The sequence below is a fragment of the Medicago truncatula genome, chromosome 7, assembly GCF_003473485.1.
Source record: "Medicago truncatula cultivar Jemalong A17 chromosome 7, MtrunA17r5.0-ANR, whole genome shotgun sequence".
Classification (NCBI taxonomy): Eukaryota; Viridiplantae; Streptophyta; class Magnoliopsida; order Fabales; family Fabaceae; genus Medicago; species Medicago truncatula.
The window spans coordinates 52,378,091-52,399,007 of NC_053048.1; the positions used below are offsets into that span (position 1 = coordinate 52,378,091).

Consider the following 20,917-nt stretch of genomic DNA (forward strand, 5'->3'; position numbering starts at 1 on the left):
AATATTCGATCAGTATCTTGAGCGCTGGTATTCAAGTGTCAAAAGAATGAGGTGCATTCCTTGACACTTGAATACCAGCGTTCCATACGCTTATCGAATGCTGGAGACCTGCCGATTAACAAGTTTGAATTGCCCAATCCAGAGTAAGACAATTGTTGCAGTTGGAATGTGCATTCTAACTGCAACAATTGTCTTACCTTTAAATGAGATAAATTCAAACTTGTTAAACAACAGGACTCAAACATTTCGCTCGACATTCATGTTTTCCTTTGAAAAGAATAAATTTTTGTTAGGCTTGCTTTAGATGATGGTATTCAAGTGCCAACGAAATGAGGTTGATTCCTTGACACTTAATACCTTCTTCTAAACCAGCCTAACAAGAATTCAATCTTTTCAAAGGAAAAACATGAATGCCGAGCGAAATGCTTGAGTCCTGTTGTTTGACAGGTTTGAATTTATCTCATTCAAAGGTAAGACAATTGTTGCAGTTGGAATGCACCTTACCCTAACTAATGACGATCTTCTGGCGGAATCAAGTTGTTGATGATATCTTCAGTTGATCTCAGCAACGTATCGATCCACTGGAACATGATGTGCTCCCAAAACATGCTCGTCACGTTTTCGTCATTTGTTAATTCCACCCAAGTGAATGAAACTCTCTGCTCGTCGAGCGTTGGACGTTTATACTGAAGGTGTTCCACCCTCCTTGTGTCTCTGGGGTTGACTTCTTGGTTGAATTCAGTCAGTTGATCCTTGAGACCTCTTAACGTTACACCAAGACACCGAACCTTCAACCTCTGAGGTTCTCCGCCGTTGAATTGCGCATGAACGTCGATCCACCCGACCATTATTTCAAATCTACACAATAAGAAATTAAAAACAATCAATGAAAAACTCATTCAAACATTTCATCAAACACTTAATGTGCACATTATACATAGACTCTAAAATTCATAAAAATAACCCTAATATTATAAATCATATACTCTTACTAAAATAAAAAAATTAATCATATAATATAACATAAATCATTCAACTTATGTTTAATCATATAATATAACATTAATCAACTAACATCTAATCTAAAAATGATTTATAACATGTAAGTCTAATTAAAAACTAAAATAAAAAAATAAATATAAAACAACAAAATAATAAATAACCCTAAAATTCTAAATTATAACATAAACATCATGCAAATATTTTAACAACATTAATCAACTAACATCCACCCTAAAAATTAATTATAACATGTAAATCTAGTCAAAAACTAAAAAATAATAAATGTACTCAAAAACTAAAAAATAAAAACATTTATAACAACTAAAATGTAAGTTAATAGCATTATAATTACTTACTTGTGATTTTGTTGAATAAATTTGGTTGTGTTTTTTTAGAGAGATTTGTGAGAGAAATTTGAAGAAGATGAGATGAATAATAGATAAGAGAGCTTCTACCAGATTTGTAGCCGAAGATCCTCGGCAGTCTGCCGAGGAGGTAAAAAGGTAAATTACTCGTGTGCTAAAAAGGTAAATTACTCGTGTGCCACGTCTTTTTCAAATGTGGGAATAACAATTCTCTAATATCATTTTAGTTTTTGGGGTTATTATTTATTTATTTCCTCGTGTGAAGCTCAAAGCTAGTTAGCTAATTAACACAATAAAATCATGCGTTCACTATATTAATAACACTTCTCGTTCTGGTGGAGTGCTAATTGCAGATCTGTTTGTAACCATATAATTGTATGATTGGAAAACGACGAACAGTTCTATTTTCTTTTTACTGGTGTTGGTCAATCAGTAGTATCTAACTTCAATGTCAGATATAATACGTTTTCTGACATTGACAAAAAAACACCACACTTCTTCACACTCACAAACATTGCATATACCGGTTTTGCTTTCTTTGGCAATTTTCCCTTTCATCTTTGCTTGCATATTTGATTAATTATAGCTTCATCTTCTCTCTTCCTCGGTATTCCTACATCTTACAAAGGGCTGGTCCTTTAATTTTAGATGTCTGGGGCGAATTATGAGATGGTGTGCCTGTAAAAAAAATAAAATAAAAAAAATCGCAAGAATAAATGACTTTAAATTAAGATTCATGCTCCAAAGTTTACACTCGACATTTGAGAATTTAGTTAATAAAGATAACATGTTTTACACAATAGCACACATGGATCATATCCTCTAAGGAATAGTTAATTTTTTTACTATTATATCTATAAAAAAAAGGAATTGTATGACTATTTAATAAATAAATAGATCGTTTGAAACCTTTGTTTAAGAGACTTTTATATCCATATGACACTGATACTCATGCTTTTAGTTGTTGTCGAAATGTCAATGACTTATGTTAGCATAATCAAGATTAAGATATTAGAGATTGAAAATTAGAAAGAAAGAATATACATAAACTCGAATAAAATAATATCACTTTTGAGTGTTAATATATAAGAGTTAAAAATATGACTCTTAAGTAATTCATAATTCATATGATTATTCTAATTTTAGTGTTCCAATTGCGAACGTAATTAATTGTTTTTTTTTTTGGATCCAAAATAATTTTATTTAATCGCATGCATTTATTAATATTGATTTTGTAAGGTCCCTGTAACTTTGTTAGCAAGTATATTAAATAATTTAAATAATATAAAATTCTTGTTTAATATACATATATATAGGTAAAAAAAAATTGATGCCCTGGGCTGCCGCCCCCTCGACCAATGCTCAGGGCCACCCCTATTATAAATCACCAAGTTTGTGGAAAATAAACCCATGTCTATTTTTTTAGGGAGCCATTAATTTTTTCTAGTTAGTATACCATAGTTGCAAAATACTCTCTCTGATCATATTTATAAGTAATTTTTTTTTAGGTTTATCGAATACATAATGTATATATACATGATCTTTACATAGACCAAGGGTATTAAATGAATCTAATTTTTTTTCTTCTTCTTATAAATGTGACTGGAAGGAGTATTACAAATTGTTGATAACTTAAATTTATTAAAAATTTAACTAATCACTATTGTACAATATTCTGATGTAGGAGGGCTGACCGCACACATTGAAGATGAAGTTGAGCGTGAGAAAAGTTCGCCCGGAATAGAGCATATTTGGTATTTGATGTCAGAATGACTAATAAAATACCTTTTTAGAAAGGGAATTGACTCACGAGTTCATTTGAAGGCCACAAATTAGATTTTATCATTTCATTCCAATTTTAATAATTTATGTTTTGGATTTTCAGCCCATTAGCATTTACTTAGTACTCAATTTCTAATGGATTCTGAAATCCTATTTTCATAGGTTTGTCGCTAGCAAACTTATTCTTTTCTCTATTTAGATTTAGCACTTGCTAGTTTTCGCTCCCACGTGTCATATTCTTCTCAACCACATTTTGTTATTTTCTCACAAGATTCAAGGATGGATTTAAAAAATTTAATCAATGGAAGAAAATATATTATAAATATGAGAAATGCCAAGGAGTTAAATATTTTCGAGACAAAATAATTATATTTGTCTAAATGCACACATTATCATTTTTCATTAAATATTAATCACTGAGCAAAATCGTAAGAGTTAACTTAAAATCAAGTACTGAAGAAATTGTACCACGGCTGGAAGTATCGATCCATGATTGTTGAAGAAATCAGTGAAGCAAGTTATTGAAAAACTCGTGCCACGATGGAGCACTGAAGTCGAAAAACAGAAACGTATTTTTCAGTGCAGATTTGTTCCAAATTTTAAGGGTTACTTTTACTATAAATATAAACCTTGTATATGAAAACGTGGTAGATAAACAAGGTTTAGAAGTCAACAACAAACTAGAGTTTATAGAGTTTTCTTTTGGCAACAAACACTAGGGTTGTGATTTTCTCCTTGAACAAAACACTGTTATGATAGAGTCTCTTGGTCACGGAAAGAGCTTTGATATCTCTTTGTAAAGAAACTCATCATCACATTGGAACATAGAGCTGCTATCTCCTTCATAGTAGGTAAATATTGAACCGAATTGGATAAACAAATTCTTTTGTGTTCTTCTTCTCTCCTCTCTTAGTGTTTATATTTGCTTGAATTATATTGTCAGCCGCTTGATTTAATTGCTTGGTTTATTTCCTCCACACATCAAGTTTTATTGATTTGATTTTACAACGAATTCACAACAAAAATATTGACGACTATAAAAAGTACCTCATTTTATATCTAAAAATATGAAAGACACATAAATATTTAGGTATTATATTTCCAAATTATTCAATAATTTTTCGTGGATACAACACTAAATTTTCAATAGAGAAAAGTAAAATGATTCCATAACTTAACAAAATAATTAAGTTAATCTGCCCTCAATTTTATGAACAAGTCCTTCCCCTCACTAGACCCATTTCCTCCTCATATATTCATTGTACATGAGTTAATACCCTGTTTAAAAGATTTAATCTCAATACCACTATGACAAACTTGAACCAATTTGGAAAATGATATCACATTTAATCTTTTATGGTAATAATACATTTAACAAATTTTATAATAATTTATTATTATGCTGACTTAAAAGAGTAAAAACAGAACAGAAATGATTAGTCTAATAGTAGTAGTTTGAAGTGGTTAAAGGAAACAAAATATCTAGCTATGATTGTGAGTGAATCTGAGAGTGAGTTTGTTTGTGGAACTCAAGAAGATCAAAAACACATTCACACTGAACTGAATCTTCATACCAACAAAAACATGACCATGCAAATGTTCCATTCCAACCTTAATTAACAGTCAGTTGTCTGAAAACATAGTTGTCTGTGTTGGAAGTCACTGTCTCCACTTTAACAACACTCTTCTTCTCATCCCAACAACAAATTCATCACTTTCACTCACATATTCATATTAATACCATTTTCAGTTACATTTTCTCTCTCTCTCTCTCTCTCTCTCTCTCTCTCTCTTTCTTAGAGAGAGAAAGAAAGAGAAGCAGAGTTATTAAGGGAGGGGGGGTCCTACTGGTGTTTATATTTTTGTTGGCAACAACAGTCTCTATCAATGATTTGGGTGGTGGTGTGTGGTTACTCTCTATGATCAATTGACCCACCCAATCAATATCAATATCACTCTTCTTTCTACCTTAACATTTTTATCTAATTAACCAATACTTCTTCTTCTTCACCTTTTTTCTTTTCTCTTGAGTCTTTTTCATTGCTAGGAACACAATTCAAAAGGTGAAAACGGATCTCATTCATATGAGGAGACCTTCAACTGTAAGTACTTCTCTTTCACTTTTTGCATCAATGTTGTTGTCAATGGAGTAATTAAGTAAGATCTAAACCTACTTTTTATTTTATTTTAGAATAGTACTAGTTTGATCATCTACTTGTTAATTTTGATATAATTTCAGTTAATTCACTTAACTGTTTATGCTGATTCTCAATTAATTTTCACTTGGTTAGAGAAAACAAAAAATGGGTTGTGACTGTTTTTTCAGTTTTGGTTGTTCATTTTTTGATAATGTAACTGATCTGAGTTGAATTGTTTTTAGCTGTCTAGATCCTACTTCAATTTCATAATTTTCATCATGGTTTTTTAGTTACTGTTTGAAGAAGCATGAGAAATAAACTTGTGCTGTTTTAGTTCATGGTTTATTTAATTTGATAGAATCCAAAGTTGGGAAGTTGCTAGTGCTTGTGGTTTCACTGATGGTGTTTTTATTTTAATTTTTTTTTTTAATTTTTTTTTATATATATATTTTTCTGTTTTGCAGCTTGTGGATGTGTTCCTGGTACTTGCATTGTTCTGTTGTAGCTCATGGAAAGTGTGGAGCAGCACACTATGCAAAGAGACAAACTTGGACAAAGTTAGGCCTCATAGTGTTAGTATTACTGAATTTGGTGCAGTTGGCGATGGGATCACTCTCAACACAAAAGCTTTTCAGAATGCGATTTTCTACCTAAATTCTTTCTCAGACAAAGGTGGAGCCAAGCTCTTTGTTCCAGCCGGTCGGTGGTTAACCGGTAGTTTTGATCTCATTAGTCACCTAACTTTGTGGTTGGACAAGGATGCAATAATTCTTGGATCAACGGTAAGCATTCACTCTTTCAAAATAATTTGGAATGTCACTTTCGGTTTCAGCATGACTTTCTTATTCTTACTAATCAATCAATGTAGTGGTGGTTTATTTTAGTTGATAACTATATATAGGTAATTTCTGAGACATGGATTAGTTTACTATAAAAGGATTGAGTATTAATTTTTCAAAATTGGGGTGTAAGTAATCTTTATAGTAAGCCAGATTTGTATTTTATGCATTAGTCTTTAAGTTTGTGTGTATTTGATCCCACTTTTGAAGGAGACAAAATTGATTTCAGAGGTGTAGATTTGATTTTGAGATGTTTGGATGTTCTCAAGTAGAATTGATTTTGCTTCTAGAATTGATTTTAACTTGAAGCTAGAATTCGGAGCTTTTGCCTCTAAAATTGATTTGTAACATTGAATTTTTTTGTTCAGTTCACTTTTACTTGAGTTTATGCAAAACATTATTCACTTTACATTCAACTCACTTGTAGCCATAATCAAGTCATTCAAAATAAATTTTATTACTGTAGAACCAAACACATGCTTAGTCTAATCTGCTAAGATCTTGCAATTCGTTCAATTATGATATGTATATGTTCCTTGTTACAGAACTCTGAGGATTGGCCAGTTGTTGATCCTCTACCGTCTTATGGGCGAGGAAGGGAGTTGCCGGGTGGAAGGCATAGGAGTCTCATCTATGGATGTAATTTGACTGATGTTATCATAACAGGTTGGTGATATAAATATTCCGCAAATAACCGTGGTCTCTATACATGTTGGTTACTTGATTCTATTGTTGTCTAAATGAAGGTAATGAGGGGATTATCGATGGTCAAGGGAGTATCTGGTGGAGCATGTTTAGGAACAAAACTCTGGATTATACGCGTCCGCATTTGGTAGAATTGATGAATTCAACCAGGGTTCTTATTTCAAATTTAACCTTCTTGAATTCTCCATTTTGGACTATTCATCCTGTATATTGCAGCCAAGTTACAGTTCAGAATGTCACGATCCTTGCTCCTCTTGATTCACCAAACACAGATGGGATCGATCCAGGTGAACTTTCTCCCTATTGCTAATATATCTCATTTATCGATAACTTGAATGATAATGAATACAAAAGACTCTATTTATACATATGAGTCCATATGAAAATGAAAAGGATAACAAGGATAACTAATTCTTAACTAACTTTATCTATAATACCCCTTTATACTAGAATGTCATGTTCTGTGTGTAGTTGACAATTTTGAAACCTAGATTCTCACATTTACCATCAAAATGTGTGCAGATTCTTCTGATGATGTGTGTATTGAAGACTGTTATATAAGCACCGGCGATGATCTGATTGCCATCAAAAGTGGGTGGGATGAATATGGAATTGCATTCGGTCGTCCCAGCACAAATATTGTCATCCACAGGCTTGTTGGAAAAACTCACACAAGCGCAGGGATAGCTATTGGAAGTGAGATGTCGGGTGGTGTATCAGATGTTCGTGCTGAAGATATTCACTTTTATGATTCATATACTGCAATCAGAATAAAGACTTCACCTGGAAGAGGTGGTTATGTTAGAAACATCTACGTCACTAACATGACCTTGGCTAATGTTGATATCGCTATTCGGTTCACTGGCTCATATGGTGATCACCCAGATGATGCTTATGACCCAAATGCTTTACCAGTAATCGAAAAGATTACAATCGAGGATGTGATAGGTGAAAATATCACAAAAGCAGGTCTTATAGAAGGTATAGAAGGTGACAATTTCGTCAACATATGCTTATCAAACATCACCCTCAATGTGAGCTCAAACTATCCATGGAACTGCTCTAACATTAGAGGATACTCTGACATGGTTTTTCCGGAAGCTTGTGAGCCGCTCAAGGAGAGGATATTCCCCGACCATTGTTCAGACTGTTACTATTTGTCAAATCACCGACAAAGTTCAAATAATCAAAACAGAGGTGCTTGGTTTATGTCTTGGTAAATTGTGGAGTTTATAGCATTATCATACCATAGTGTACTTCATAGATGAAATTTGATTTGGTTCGTTTTTTCGGCAGGACAAAAATTTCACTTGACATAAGAAGTTGAGTGGAGTTGCTGATTTGTGATTTGCTCATCTGCAGAAAGATATACCGAGAGATGATTGTTTCTTGTAACGTTGTGTGCAGTGACAAATAATTGAGTGATTTATCAGAAAAAAAAAAATAGGAAGTTGAATTATTTCATGCCCTGCTTTTTCTAGCTACCTTTGGCTTTGGTAAAGAGAAAAAAAATGAAAATGTTGTGTCTCTTTTTGGTTCTAAGGGAAAATAGTGTGTTTGTTGGTAAAGGTGAGATATGGTTATTCTTCTGACACAATTCCCTTTTGCGACTATGTTGTTGGACATGGAGGATTTTGGACAAGTTGGAGGCAGGTAGAGTAGATGTTTGTTTGAATAAGGAATCCAATAACTAAACTTCATATAAAGGTGGAATCTAATCAATTACATCCTTTTTTACACATAATAATAAAGAGTTATTTGTTTTCATTTTTTTTATTTTCGGCTGGTAGTTACTTGCTGGTGGTGGCCTCAGGATCTTATCTTGCTGGAAAGCAAAATGAGTGTGTAAAGGCATAAGTTTGGAAATAGAATTAGATTCTCTGCTGTATATGCATTTAAAGATCTCGATTGTCTGATCTCAAATCAATGGTCAAAATAATTTGGAATTAAATTGCTGATTGTGTAATCTGGTGCCACCCCTTCTCAAATCATTACCTGAAATTGATCACCGCTTGTAACTGGAGAGATATTTTTAGAGCAGGGAATCTGAGTCCAAATTTGGATAGTATTTGTGCTAATGATGAAAACCAATGACATTGAATTGAATAGCTTATAATCTCCTTTGTAAAGAAAGAATTAATGTGACAGTGAAAGCCTATGCCTACTGGCCAATGGAAGGTGTACAAATGCTTAAAATTAGTAGCTGGTGATTAAAATCTTGTAAGCTAACATGACTGAATTTGAATGAGAATTATAAGTTGCATTAACTGCCTAACTGTAACTATCTAGTCCAGGTATGAACTAGGTACTCCCTCCGGAGGGAGTATAAATTATAAGGAATCAATGTTGTATAGAGATGAACTTGAATACTTGACTAATGAAAAAGATTTTTAGAATATCTATTTATAAATGTTTTAACTGTCTTGGACATGGTTCACTTCCATCTTTGCTCATAATTGAACCTAGAATAAGTCTTGAAATATGTGTCTCAAGCACATACCTATTTCTGTTGGTCTCAATAAGTCAAAGATGCTTCTATAAAAGCAGGAAAAGTTACTTCTTAAGCTTGAAAATTTTACAATTGATTCCTACTGCTGGGATCTGTTAGTCTCCTTTTGAGCCGAATCCTTCATTGTCCGTATTTCTGTCTGCATTCATCAATGGTCCACACATTTTGTCTTTAACGAAAAAAGTTTCAATGAACTATGCTCTCTTGTCATATATATATATATATATATATATATATATATATATATATATATCAAAGCATCTTCAATATTCATTATAAAAAAGGCATCTCAAATATTGTGTTCTAAAATTTTAAGGATGACTAGAAATTGTGTTTGAATTTTCATCAGCAATAAAATTGACTTGCAACATTGACACTTCTGATCGAAGACGTGTTCGGTGTCGGATACGTTATGCCGACGCATGTGATTATATTCAATATTGTTCTTAAATCACATGTGCCAACTGAGGACCACTAAAAACAACTCAAAAATATCAAGTACTATTGTTCTTTATCTCCTCACATTCAATATGCTCTTGGTGGCTGGTGAGGCTTTCTCAAGTTCAAACTTTATCAGAACCAAAGTCATCGAATCCCAACCCTACAAACAAGTAAACACCCATAGTATCAGAACCACATGAGTAAGGAAAAACTGTCCCCCATAGCTACTGATTTTTTTTTTTTGTTGGGAAAACTGGTCAACTTTAAGCTGTCAATAAAACCAGCAGCGCATGAAGCATTCCGAACATACGAAAACAAAGGAAAATGCTAACTAGTGTTTATGTGGTACTAGTTAAGATTTTTTTTTTTTTGAAAGAGTGGTACTAGTTAAGATGTGTTGTCAAACCCTTAAAAATATAAAAAGTGCTCTTTTCAATACAAAATTTTCCTTTTTTGTTTGCTCAACTAATGACTCCATGACATTAGTTAACATGACCCAAAAAACAAATCAAAAGGCATGTGTTAAATTTAAACTTCAAGTTTGATAGAGAATACAAAAATTGTCCAAAAAAAAATTACAAGATATTTGTTGGAAATATACAATTTTTTTTATCCTGAAGCTTAAGGAAAGTGCACTAAGAAGCATCAACAGGACCAAAATGGTTATAAGAAAAAGAAAAAAGTTCTGTAGTTCCTATTTTGAAAGTTTGCATTTTAAGCATGGTTTATGTTGAGCATAAATTAGATTTCTTTGACACCAGATATTGAAGTTGTACAATACATTTCAATTTTTTTATACAAGTTAAGAAAATATATATATTTTTTTTACTTAGTCAGTTTTTTGTTCTAGTTAAATCATAAATTAATTAGCAAATGTTTTGATATGTCCTTTCTTTTTAATTGCCGTATTAGTTCTGGACTTTACTAGTAAAGAGTAGATTGTATAAATAATTTTTTTTCCTTCCAAAAGATTGTATTCAATTCATTAAAAAAATGCTTCAACTTTTAAAAGGTAAGTTTATCTCAATCGGTAAGGACAATGCACGAACATTCCACTTATTCATATGTTGATATTTAATTTAATTTCCTTACATATATATATAGTGAACAAAGAAAAGTAAAACGCATGCTTAATCATCTCTTCTCTTCCTGTACATACTACATAGAGAAAGCACATATATAGTTATCTAATTGGTAGAGAATGTAGTGCACGATTGAGGAAGCTGAGGTGAACCTGGAACTACGCCTGCAAGATTATTATTACCATCACCACTTCTTTGTGGTCCAATGATTGATGAAATCGCTGCGGCCAAAGCTGTAGTAAAATTTGGATCTGAAGAAATGGCTGCACTAACACTCTCAACCATAGATGAAGGTGGCGGTTGCCCTAGTTGAAGTAATGGTGGTAGCTTGTGTGAGAAGAACAATGGTAGAGGAACTCGGTTATGATGCATGGAGAGGTTATGGTTTTGTGTGAAGTCGAGGGTGATTGTTGGGAAGGGCTGAGAAGCTGATAGGGTTGAGGTTGCCATTGTTGCATAGGGAAATGAATTAGATAAATAACCTGTTGCTGATTCCTTTCTTAGTGTTGATGAGGTTGAACTTGATAGCAGCATTGCTGCAGCTGCTGATGTTGTGTGTGCTATGGCAGTTGCAGCTGGTGGGAGTGGGTGATTGTGGTTGCCTTCATATGTTGTTATTAGTATTGTCTTGTCTTCTGCACATCTTTGGACCTGTTCAAGAAACAAAGTGCACATATACTAGTATATATATATATATATATATATATGATTAATTTATAAAAGAAACTAAGCATATGATTAATTTATTACCTGTTTGCGAACTGGACATCCTACAGCCATAGTGCAACGATAGTAGGCACGAGGACAAGGGTTACCCTTGGCCATTTTTTGTCCATATTTCCTCCACTGACATCCATCGCTGATCTAAAATCATCAATAAATAATTAGTATATTATGTATTGATCTAAGCTATTTAGCATTTTTCTAATATTAATTAATTTCCACATTCATTCATTCATGCATGTGGCCGGCCTAGCTAGCTAGCTATATATCTATCCACCACATGAATTAGCTCTTCAAAAAACAATATGCATGCACCAAAAATAGCTTAGGCCTCACCAAGTTAATATAACTGTACAATGGTGTAATACGGGTGATGATTATTATTATTAATAGTAGTAGGATAAAAAGTGAAAGATATTAATGTATAGTACCAGGGGAGCTTCTGATCTTGCACGTATGGAAACCCTGGCTTTTTTGAAAGGAATTAGGTCTTGTGTGGGTTCTTCTAACTTGGATGAGTGTGAGGAATCTTCTGCAGGATGATCATGAGGACAAGCCTGTTTTCCATCCGAAACCGATGCATTATTATTATTCAAAAAAATTTGTTCTGATACCATCCCATGATTTTCTTCCATATTCTGTTCCACAAATATTATTACCTTTGTTCAGCACTATTAAATGAAATGTGTCAAATTTTTATTGCTTCAGTGTTCTGTTACTTGGTGCCTACTTTAAATTACACTAATTATTCAAAAGATATGTATAAGAAATATAAATTTAATCATTCAAAAGTTTATGATACACCGCAACAAAATCTTGAATAAGCCAATAAAACAACAAAATAAGAAGTTAATGAGTTCAATGACTCAAAAAATATTAGAAACATGAGACTAAAAACTTAAAAAGTGATTTAATTAAATGAGTTGTTTTTCCTCTCAACTCTATGAGTCAAATACAAGAGAAATAAAAAGTTGATTATGACTTATAAATAAAATTAGGAAAATGTTAACCGGTGTCTCCGGACACTAGTTAACGTCTTTAAATGTTAATTTATCATGAAATTATGTGTAATCAAAATATTTAACTTTTTTATAACATAAGTTTCTTCTTTTAGAATCCTTAAAGAGTGCCCCGGAGGCACTCGTTAATAAGACCCATAAAATTAATGGAAAAAAAGATTATTAATAGACCCGACGGACCAACATGCTCCCGCCCAATATCACTGCCTCATTTTTAGTAGGTTTGACCAGACCAACCAATAATGTCATCTTCAAAATTTCAACTTAATCTCGAAAAAAAAAAACGGGTTAAACAGGCTGACATGACCGAAGTCATATATCATAAAACAAAAAAATATGTATTTGAAAAATAATTAATTAAAATTATACCCCTAAAAAAATTAATAAAAATGTAATGTATTAAACGTTTGTTGACTATACTAGTGGAAAAATCCAAAGAAATGAACTGAATAGATATTATAGTAAGAATGAGTTTGAAAAAAGACAGCCAAGGTTTCTAATTTAAGTGAGGCACGCTACCCTTGTTTTCTTTATTGATGACTAAGAAGTTTTTTTTGAAAGGGATGACTAAGAAGTTTATAGAGTTGTAGACATTAAAAAAAAAAAATCCAGAAACAAACAAATCATTATTTCGTTATAGGAGAAAATAAAATTAAAGCATAGAAAAAATATTTATCTGATTGACGATGAAAATTAATAATCAAATGTTGGAAACATGCTTAGATATCAAACATACACACCTGACCATGGTTTGGTTTTTGTTTCTGCAAAGTGATGAACAACTGAGCTTGTAGTTGGCTATAGCTTTTGGTAATTTGTTCTAACATAATTCTTAATTTATGATTCTCTTCTTGCACCCTCCTCAATTCACTTTCAAGTATACTCATCTGACAACACACATATAACAAATTTAAAAGAAAATAAAAATCCAAAATATATATGTTCTTCAAAATATAAATTAACATAAAGTTAAATTTTGGTCTATAGTACACACACAAACCTCAGTTTCAGAATTTTCAAGATTTTCTTCTTTTGAAACTGCAGCACTTGAACACATTAAATTCAATCCAGTCTGTACGAAAAAAATTAATATATAATATAATGAAATATCACAATTGATATGAATTAATTTCCAAAATTTACATTAAAAATATATATAAATATAATTGATATTTAAAACGTTTACGTTAACAGGGTCATGATGAGTGAGTAGTAGTGTTGGTAATGGTGATACTTCTTTGATGATGCTGCCATGTTGATCAAGATCATCTTCTTTATTGTTTTTGTTAGGTGATGATGAGAAGAAATCCATTTCTTTGATCGGAGGATCTATACTGTTGTTGTGGAGGAAGTCGCCGGAGGAGCTTAAGAAGGATAATTCACGGTGGTGGTGGTTTTCCATTACTATAAATAATAATTAGCGGTGTAGAAAGAGGAGAGAAAGTGCTAGGGATTTAGCAATGACGTGGTAGTTAAGCTTGGAAATTAATCACCCTTCTTCAACTTAAATGTTTAATTTAATTTAATTTCAATCTAAATGCTGAAGCGCACGTCCTCCTCCCTCTTTGGACCTTAAGCTAGGGGTCCCACATAGAAGATTAAAATGAAGAGACCTTGAATGGAAGAACTTCTTGTGAAGAAACTAGCCATTTTTGGCTAACAATGACGTCACCATTAGGTTACAAACAAATGGTATCCTGCATGGAAAATTACTATTTAGGCTTACCTTTTTTCTCCTAGCCACCCTAAAATTGCGTTAATACTTTCAAAGCTTCTGGCTTGAAGGATTAACTCGTTGGTTCATTCACATAGATACAAGGATGGTAGAAAGTGTTGAGTATCATCGTCCATCGACCGACTTAGATGGAAGCATTGAGTTCACCCATATGAAGTTCAGGAACAATGATAACATGAAAACCATGTTTTTTATATTTGGTCAGTACAATATTAAATGATTGATCGAGTTGGATGCTTCCTTAGCCAGACCTATCAAAGATATTCAAAAACATTTTATTCGACCCAAAATCTCTTCATCTTGTATGCAGGTACCAGATGAAGAGGTTAGTTTGGCTGATTTGTGATCTTGTGTTTGTTTTATTAGTTGTATTGCAATGTACTTTAGTGAATGTTGTATTATTGTGTTGTTTTATGTTGTATTTGGGTTTGAGTTTAATTAACGTAAGTTCTTGTTGTTGTAGTAAAATTTGATTTAATTAATTGAAATTTATGAAATGTTGGCATTAAAGTACTTTATTTAAACAAAGTATAAGGATTTATTTGTCTTTTTGAGAAAACTCAAAAGAATGGATAGAACATGTTTTGTATATTATTCCTAATGAGCTCTGCAGGTTTTCACATCGAACCCTTCATATATAAGATGAATGGTGATGAAAGAAAAGGTGTTCGAAGATGTTGTTTTGAACTTGATTATGCTCTTATGTCAAATGAAATATGTCAGTTGGATGGACAATAAGTTCAAGCTCAAAACAACATCTTGGAACACCTTCCCTGTCATCACCGCTCATCTAATAATATGAAGGAAATATATATGTCAGTTGACAGAACAACATGATCAAATTCAAAACAAAAACATCTTCCATTTCATCACCACTCATCTTATATGAAAGAATTCGATGTGAGAATCTGCTCAGCTGATTAGGTAGAATACAAACATGTTCTCTCCATTTTTTTGAATTTTCTTAAAGAGACTAGTAAATTCTTACACTAAATAAGGTGTTTCAATGTCAACATTTTTAGAACTACTTCTCATAATAAATTTAATTATTTTTTTATTTAACAATTTAGTCAAATTGAAAGAGATTTCTTATTATCTTATTCAAGTGCATGGTTGAAGTAATTTTAATTATTTTTCATTTAATAATACTATAATTTTTTTAATTCTTGTGAACTAATTGGTGTTAACCTTCGATTTCTAGAGAAATTGAGTTCTAATAATTTGAAGTTCGATCAAGAGATAAATAAAGTTTGATCAATAATTGTTTCATCTAGGAATTAAACTCAAATTATTTTGAATAATTCGTCATTTGATGATGTTCATTAATCACTTGAGCCTAATTGATTGATTATCAGTGAACTAATTTGTTGAAAGGGATTTATTTTTTTAGACGTATAAAATATATTTTTGCCTCTTCCAAAAAAAATAAACTACAAGGATGAATAAGGTCAACTTAGTTGACGGCACAGCTATTTCTCTCTCAAACGGTGGTTAGAGCAGTGAGGCCCACAAGATTGGAAAACCTAATCCTACTCCTGCTGACTTTGAAGGTAATAGCAACGTCATTGAGTTCATATGTCCATCTCAACTAAGGCGTATTGAAAGACCCAACCGTGTAAGCCTAACTGCGGGTCTCCAAAGGCAAGGGAAAAAATAACGACTTCATAATCATAACTTGATTTTTAATGATCAACCCAATCAATACCAAACTGTTGTCAATCCTAAAATTATCAATCACTTGCCATTTGCTTGCGTTTGGTCTTACATTGAGTCCTCCAAAGGTTTTGAATATAACTTATCACCAAAATTATTGACTTTAAATTTGTTAAAAAGTTCAACCCATTTGTTTCTCAAAATTCGATTGTCTTTTAGAGTGGATGTTATTACCAATAGAGACTAGAAAATATATATAATTTTTTTTAATCAAATAGTTTAATGGTTAGAAATTCATCTTTTTAGGTCAATAAGTAGGTATTTGAATTTGAACTCTGACCATGTATATATTATGCAATTTCCATAGCAATTGAACTAAGTTAACGAAGACTATATACTAATTTGTATTGAGTGAATAGATATTTTATTATTTATTTTGAACGTCGTTCCTTGATATTATTTTAATTGAACAAAATGAAAATCAAAACTGACCCAGCATCATTAGAGGGCTAAAACAAATTTTTTAACGAGACCTTTAAAAAAAGCAACACAAGAAGATTTAAAAAAAATAATAATCAGGTTTTGCTAAATTCAAGGTTTGAGCTTGGATCAATGAGGATATGAAGGTCTCTCACTTTGACCAATTAATCAAGGCAAGCTATGGATAATTTTAAGGCGATAAAAACAATCCAGGTGTTTTGAGCTTGTCTGAATTTTACTAAGAGTTGTGTGTTGGACATTAATGTTGACCATGGAATCCTTTACTTTATTTCCTACTCACCAATTTTTTTTTTAAAGAAAAAATCAATATAAATAGGAGCAAAGCAATATAAGTTGATGCAATTTCAATGGAAATTAACCCTTACATAGGACCCGATTATGTCCAAACTGCACCACATACACATTACTATGATATTATGTCCAATTGTATTAGTCTATATTAATTTATGTCCAACGAAATAAATTATATATTTCTTGTTGTGTTTTTGAAGTGATATGAGAGAATAAGAGATTGTCATATGTTAATAGGCATGACAATGGGGCGGAGTTTTACATTCCCCATCGCCATACCCGATACTTATATATTTATCTGTTACCCTACCCATATCTAACGGGGATGAGAAATTGAATCTCATCCCCGCCTCATTCCCGTTCTCGCATTGAATAATTTTTTTTTAATAAAAAATAGAAGTTATTTTGCATCCCCAAGAGCAATGTTATAATACATCATCCAACAATACGCTCACTTTAACATTTGTTAGACGAACTGATTTAGTTGATCCTTTAAATATCAATGGTAGTTTTTATTAACATGACAATTATCAAACAAAATAACATGACATGTCAACATAAAGTAATTTTTTTACATTTGGGACGAGTTTAGGTATGGGTTCGGGGTGGGTACCTATATACCCGTTACCCGTCCCATACCCGTATTTTGAAATCGGGAAAAACCCATACCCATATCCAAACCCAGTCAAAACAGGGAAAACCGTCAAATTGGGTTTGGTTCGGACGGGTAACCGTGGGTGTTATACCCTGTTTTTGGACCTAAAAATACTGGGCCCAATTTCATTTCAAACTTTGTCAATTATCAAATTTCAACTGCACAGTTCAATTTGTCTCTGCCTCGCAGTATTTTCAATCACAATTTTACCTATGTTTTTCTTGCATAAAACCTTTTAAAATGTCTTTACTTGTCTTGTAAGTCATTTAAAAGTGTCTCTGAATCATTACATTGCTTTTTTCTACAGTTTATTTCAAAATTTGCAAAAAGTCATACAGAAGGGTATTTTGGTCATTTCCTGCAGTGGGACCCATTTTCATCCTTGTGACTGTCTCTGAGTCTTTTCAAATTCATTTTTAACTTTCCATCAGTAAACTTTGTTAAAATTCATTTCAAACTTGCATCTGAGTCAGTGTCAAGTCAATTTGATTCAGTTTAGGTCGTTTTTAGCCCTAGGGGCATTTTGGTCATTTCACATGAAATTTTGGCATGGGGAGGTTACTTTGAAGTACCTCATTTAAGCCATTGGTTCGTTTTAGTCCGTTTTGTCAGTTTTATTTTTGTTTCACTTTACGTTTGGTCAAATTACGTTTTTTATTCAATTTTATTTTTTAATTACATTTTGGTCCCTCAATTGAGGTCCCAAAATTACATGTCAGTCCAGTTTCTTTTCCAATTTTCATTTTAGTCCTTTTTTGGTCAATTACAGTTTAGTCCTTAAGTGTTGTTTTTTGCAGAAAAGTCCATTTTTTGTACAAGGCCGTGTCACTCTTTTTTTTTCAGGTCCAGGTGTCACTTTCTCATTTGTTCAGAGGCACACATGTCATGCTATAAAAGGTGCACAGTGCCACGCAGAGCGACAATCACACGCCAACTCATAAACACATTCCAAATTTTCTCTTTCTCAGCAATTAGATCAAAAACAGAAAATTCTCAGAATTTCTCAAGAACACCAAGAACATTCAAACCCTAACCGTTTTTCAGAATCACCAGAATCATTGAATCATCAACAAATTCATCAAATTCTCTGCAATTCTCAGAGATTCAATACTGAATCTTCATCATTGAATCGCCTCCTTCACAATACGAGTGCGAATCCATCGCTGTTAGCAACGGACTCAAGCACGATCACGAAGGGGACAGTGAGAAGAAGAGGGAAAGAAAACGAAGAAGACTGAACCGGTGAAGCAGACAAAGGATCACTGATTTATTTTCAGTGTCAAAGCCAAGAATCAACAACACAGAAAGCACAGAATCAAGTTTCCCGGAGAAACTCAACAGAATCTCCATCACAAACATCAGGTAAAACTCAGAACCTCATTTTCAAAATAAAATCATAGTTAAACCTGTAAAAATCACGCAAGCATATCAAATTTTTTCCAGAATCACAAACCGTAACCGTAACCGTAAACGCGTGAACCTCGCTTTTCCCTTTTCAAAAAGCATCAACGTAAGCGAATTGTTACAGATCAAGAAGGATAAAAAGATTTGATCCAAGAAAGTTTCAAAGGAAAAAAGGAGTTTCAAAACCGTGACATAAAACCTCAGATCTATAACGATTCAGACCTTGCATGCAAAATCTAACGCCATATTCTTGTTTAGAACGAAAAAGGATGTCTTAATCTGTAAAAAAATTTTGAAAACGGTGGAATTTCTCGCCTCCGGTGCGGCGGCGCCGCCCTGTTGGGCCGGCAAGCCACCACACCGGAGCGGTGAAGCTCACCGGAGAAGACAACCGGAGGAGAGGAGAGAGGTGAGAGCTTCTCTCACTAGGTTTAGGGTTAGAGAGAGAGAGGAGAAGGAAAAATGGACTGGACCGGTCCTGTAATCCTTTTATAAGCAGCTGAACCGGACCGGTCCAGCTTTGGTTCGTTTCCCTCAATCTAGACCGTTGGATCTAGGGTTCCATCTCCTGGATCAATCCAACGGTCCCTGCGTTTTCCTGTGTTTTGACTTTGGGCTTTGGGTTTGGGCTTAGTCTGTTTTCACGTTTTTTTTTTTTTGTTTTTTTGCTACTTGCACCACTTGCCTGCTGTTTGCACCCGTTGTTCATGCTAATTTTTACCAATAAATTCCAAGAAATTTACTACGTCATTTTACTATTTTTCTTGATAATTTTCAGTGGTATTTTACTTGGAAAAGTTGATAAAAATTTTAGTGTTGTTTTGTCAAGGGTTTTTACTATTTTGAGTCACTTTTCTCGCATTTTTACCCGTTACCTCGTATGCATGATGTTCGTATTCGTCATGTTTGATTTGCATACTATTTCATATGAATTTTGCTACTGATTGCTATGCATATGTCACTGTTTTGGCGTGTTGGGTTTTATTCTTGCATCATACGCATTATTCATCACATATTTCCGGCTCATTTTCATCGTCACTCTACCGTCTTATGCCATACTTTCTTCCATCACTTTATGCCATATTCTTCTTTTACCATTTTCTACTAACATTTCCTTTCATGTTGATCACTTCATAGCACTTCATTATCTTCACTATTGTCTTCTTTAGTTTAGTTTTCTCTTTACAAATTGTAATTCATTTGGTGATGTAATATTTTACCATTGGTTTGTAGCTTGGCAAAGGGGCCATAGAATGTATTTAGGCAATGTTGTAATATGGACTATGGACACTATGGCGCACCGACACGCACACACTCACCTTAGATGTATGCATAGGATTGTATGGTTAGATAAGCGCTTAGGTTTTAAACACTTAGAGAAAATCCATCTTTTTCCAAAAAAAACAATTGAACTTCACTTCAAAATTTTCATAATAAATATGAAGTCAACACTTCATTTTTTTCTTTCCTTTTTTCTTAAGAAAAATTCAATTCATCTTAACCATTTAGACTTTCTTTTCAATCACTAATCAAACCTCACTTTTTGCTAAATCTAATGCCCTTGAGGCCTCTCGTCTCTATTCTTCAAAATCTCTTTTCAAACTTAAAATCAACCAACAAAAACAAAAACTATTTTTGAGCAAGAACTACGCCGGTTTTGATCCCGTAAAACGGTACGTAGGCAATGAGTCAAAACTCATCCAAGCCGAAATAAAAAATCAAAGTCTTGCAACTTCTCTCCCCCCATTCTTAACTAAATAAACCTCCCATTTTCAAAAGTAAGTAAAAATAAGCGTGAATATAGACTTAGGAAAACGGCTCCTATAGAGGACTATAGTTACTCCGGGTGCCTAACACCTTCCCGTAGTAAAACCGACCCCCGAATTCGGAAACTCAAGGGTTTTTCTCCTTTTACCCTTCCCAAGAAAAAAGAGAGATATCAACGGTCGAAAGGTACAAGTCCAATTAATGGCTTGGCACCCAAAAACCATGATAACAGAAATGGCGACTTCACTGGGGATTTTTTTTAAGCGGGTCGCGCCTAGTTTTCCTTAGTTTATATTTATGTTTTAT

General features: G+C 33.1%; 2 protein-coding genes across 4 annotated transcripts; one reads left to right on the forward strand and one right to left on the reverse strand.

Annotated features, from left to right (window-relative positions):
• The first annotated feature begins 4,620 nt into the window (after positions 1-4,620).
• On the forward strand, positions 4,621-8,782 carry LOC11435313 (probable polygalacturonase). Of its 2 annotated transcripts, XM_003626024.4 has the most exons (6): positions 4,623-5,251; positions 5,752-6,069; positions 6,672-6,792; positions 6,873-7,118; positions 7,354-8,028; positions 8,128-8,782. In XM_003626024.4, exons 1-6 carry the CDS (start codon positions 5,234-5,236, stop codon positions 8,148-8,150), a joined length of 1,401 nt encoding a protein of 466 aa, XP_003626072.1. In that variant the 5' UTR covers positions 4,623-5,233; the 3' UTR covers positions 8,151-8,782. The 2 variants fall into 2 exon arrangements, with proteins under 2 accessions (XP_013450419.1, XP_003626072.1); XM_013594965.3 differs by lacking the exon at positions 8,128-8,782 and having other exon boundaries at positions 4,621-5,251; positions 7,354-8,114.
• Positions 8,783-10,784: 2,002 nt separating this feature from the next.
• LOC11431585 (probable WRKY transcription factor 47) lies at positions 10,785-14,115 on the reverse strand. 2 transcript variants are annotated; one of them, XM_013594966.3, is made up of 6 exons: positions 13,792-14,115; positions 13,606-13,677; positions 13,346-13,492; positions 12,018-12,143; positions 11,614-11,727; positions 10,785-11,514 (listed from the first exon to the last, which is right to left on the reverse strand). In XM_013594966.3, exons 1-6 carry the CDS (start codon positions 14,005-14,007, stop codon positions 10,969-10,971), a joined length of 1,221 nt encoding a protein of 406 aa, XP_013450420.1. In that variant the 5' UTR covers positions 14,008-14,115; the 3' UTR covers positions 10,785-10,968. The 2 variants fall into 2 exon arrangements, with proteins under 2 accessions (XP_013450420.1, XP_003626073.1); XM_003626025.4 differs by having other exon boundaries at positions 12,018-12,224; positions 13,792-14,114.
• Between the last annotated feature and the right edge of the window lie 6,802 nt (positions 14,116-20,917).

Excerpts from the sequence above, each read along its gene's own strand:
- LOC11435313 (XM_013594965.3), top strand. Across the intron at positions 6,793-6,872 it reads GACTGATGTTATCATAACAG|GTAATGAGGGGATTATCGAT; the intron begins GTTGGTGATATA and ends GTCTAAATGAAG. Across the intron at positions 7,119-7,353 it reads CACAGATGGGATCGATCCAG|ATTCTTCTGATGATGTGTGT; the intron begins GTGAACTTTCTC and ends AAATGTGTGCAG.
- LOC11431585 (XM_003626025.4), bottom strand. The coding sequence starts at position 14,007 with ATGGAAAACCACCACCACCGTGAATTATCCTTCTTAAGCTCCTCCGGC. Across the intron at positions 11,728-12,017 it reads CAAGATCAGAAGCTCCCCTG|ATCAGCGATGGATGTCAGTG; the intron begins GTACTATACATT and ends TGATGATTTTAG. Across the intron at positions 11,515-11,613 it reads GATGTCCAGTTCGCAAACAG|GTCCAAAGATGTGCAGAAGA; the intron begins GTAATAAATTAA and ends TTTCTTGAACAG.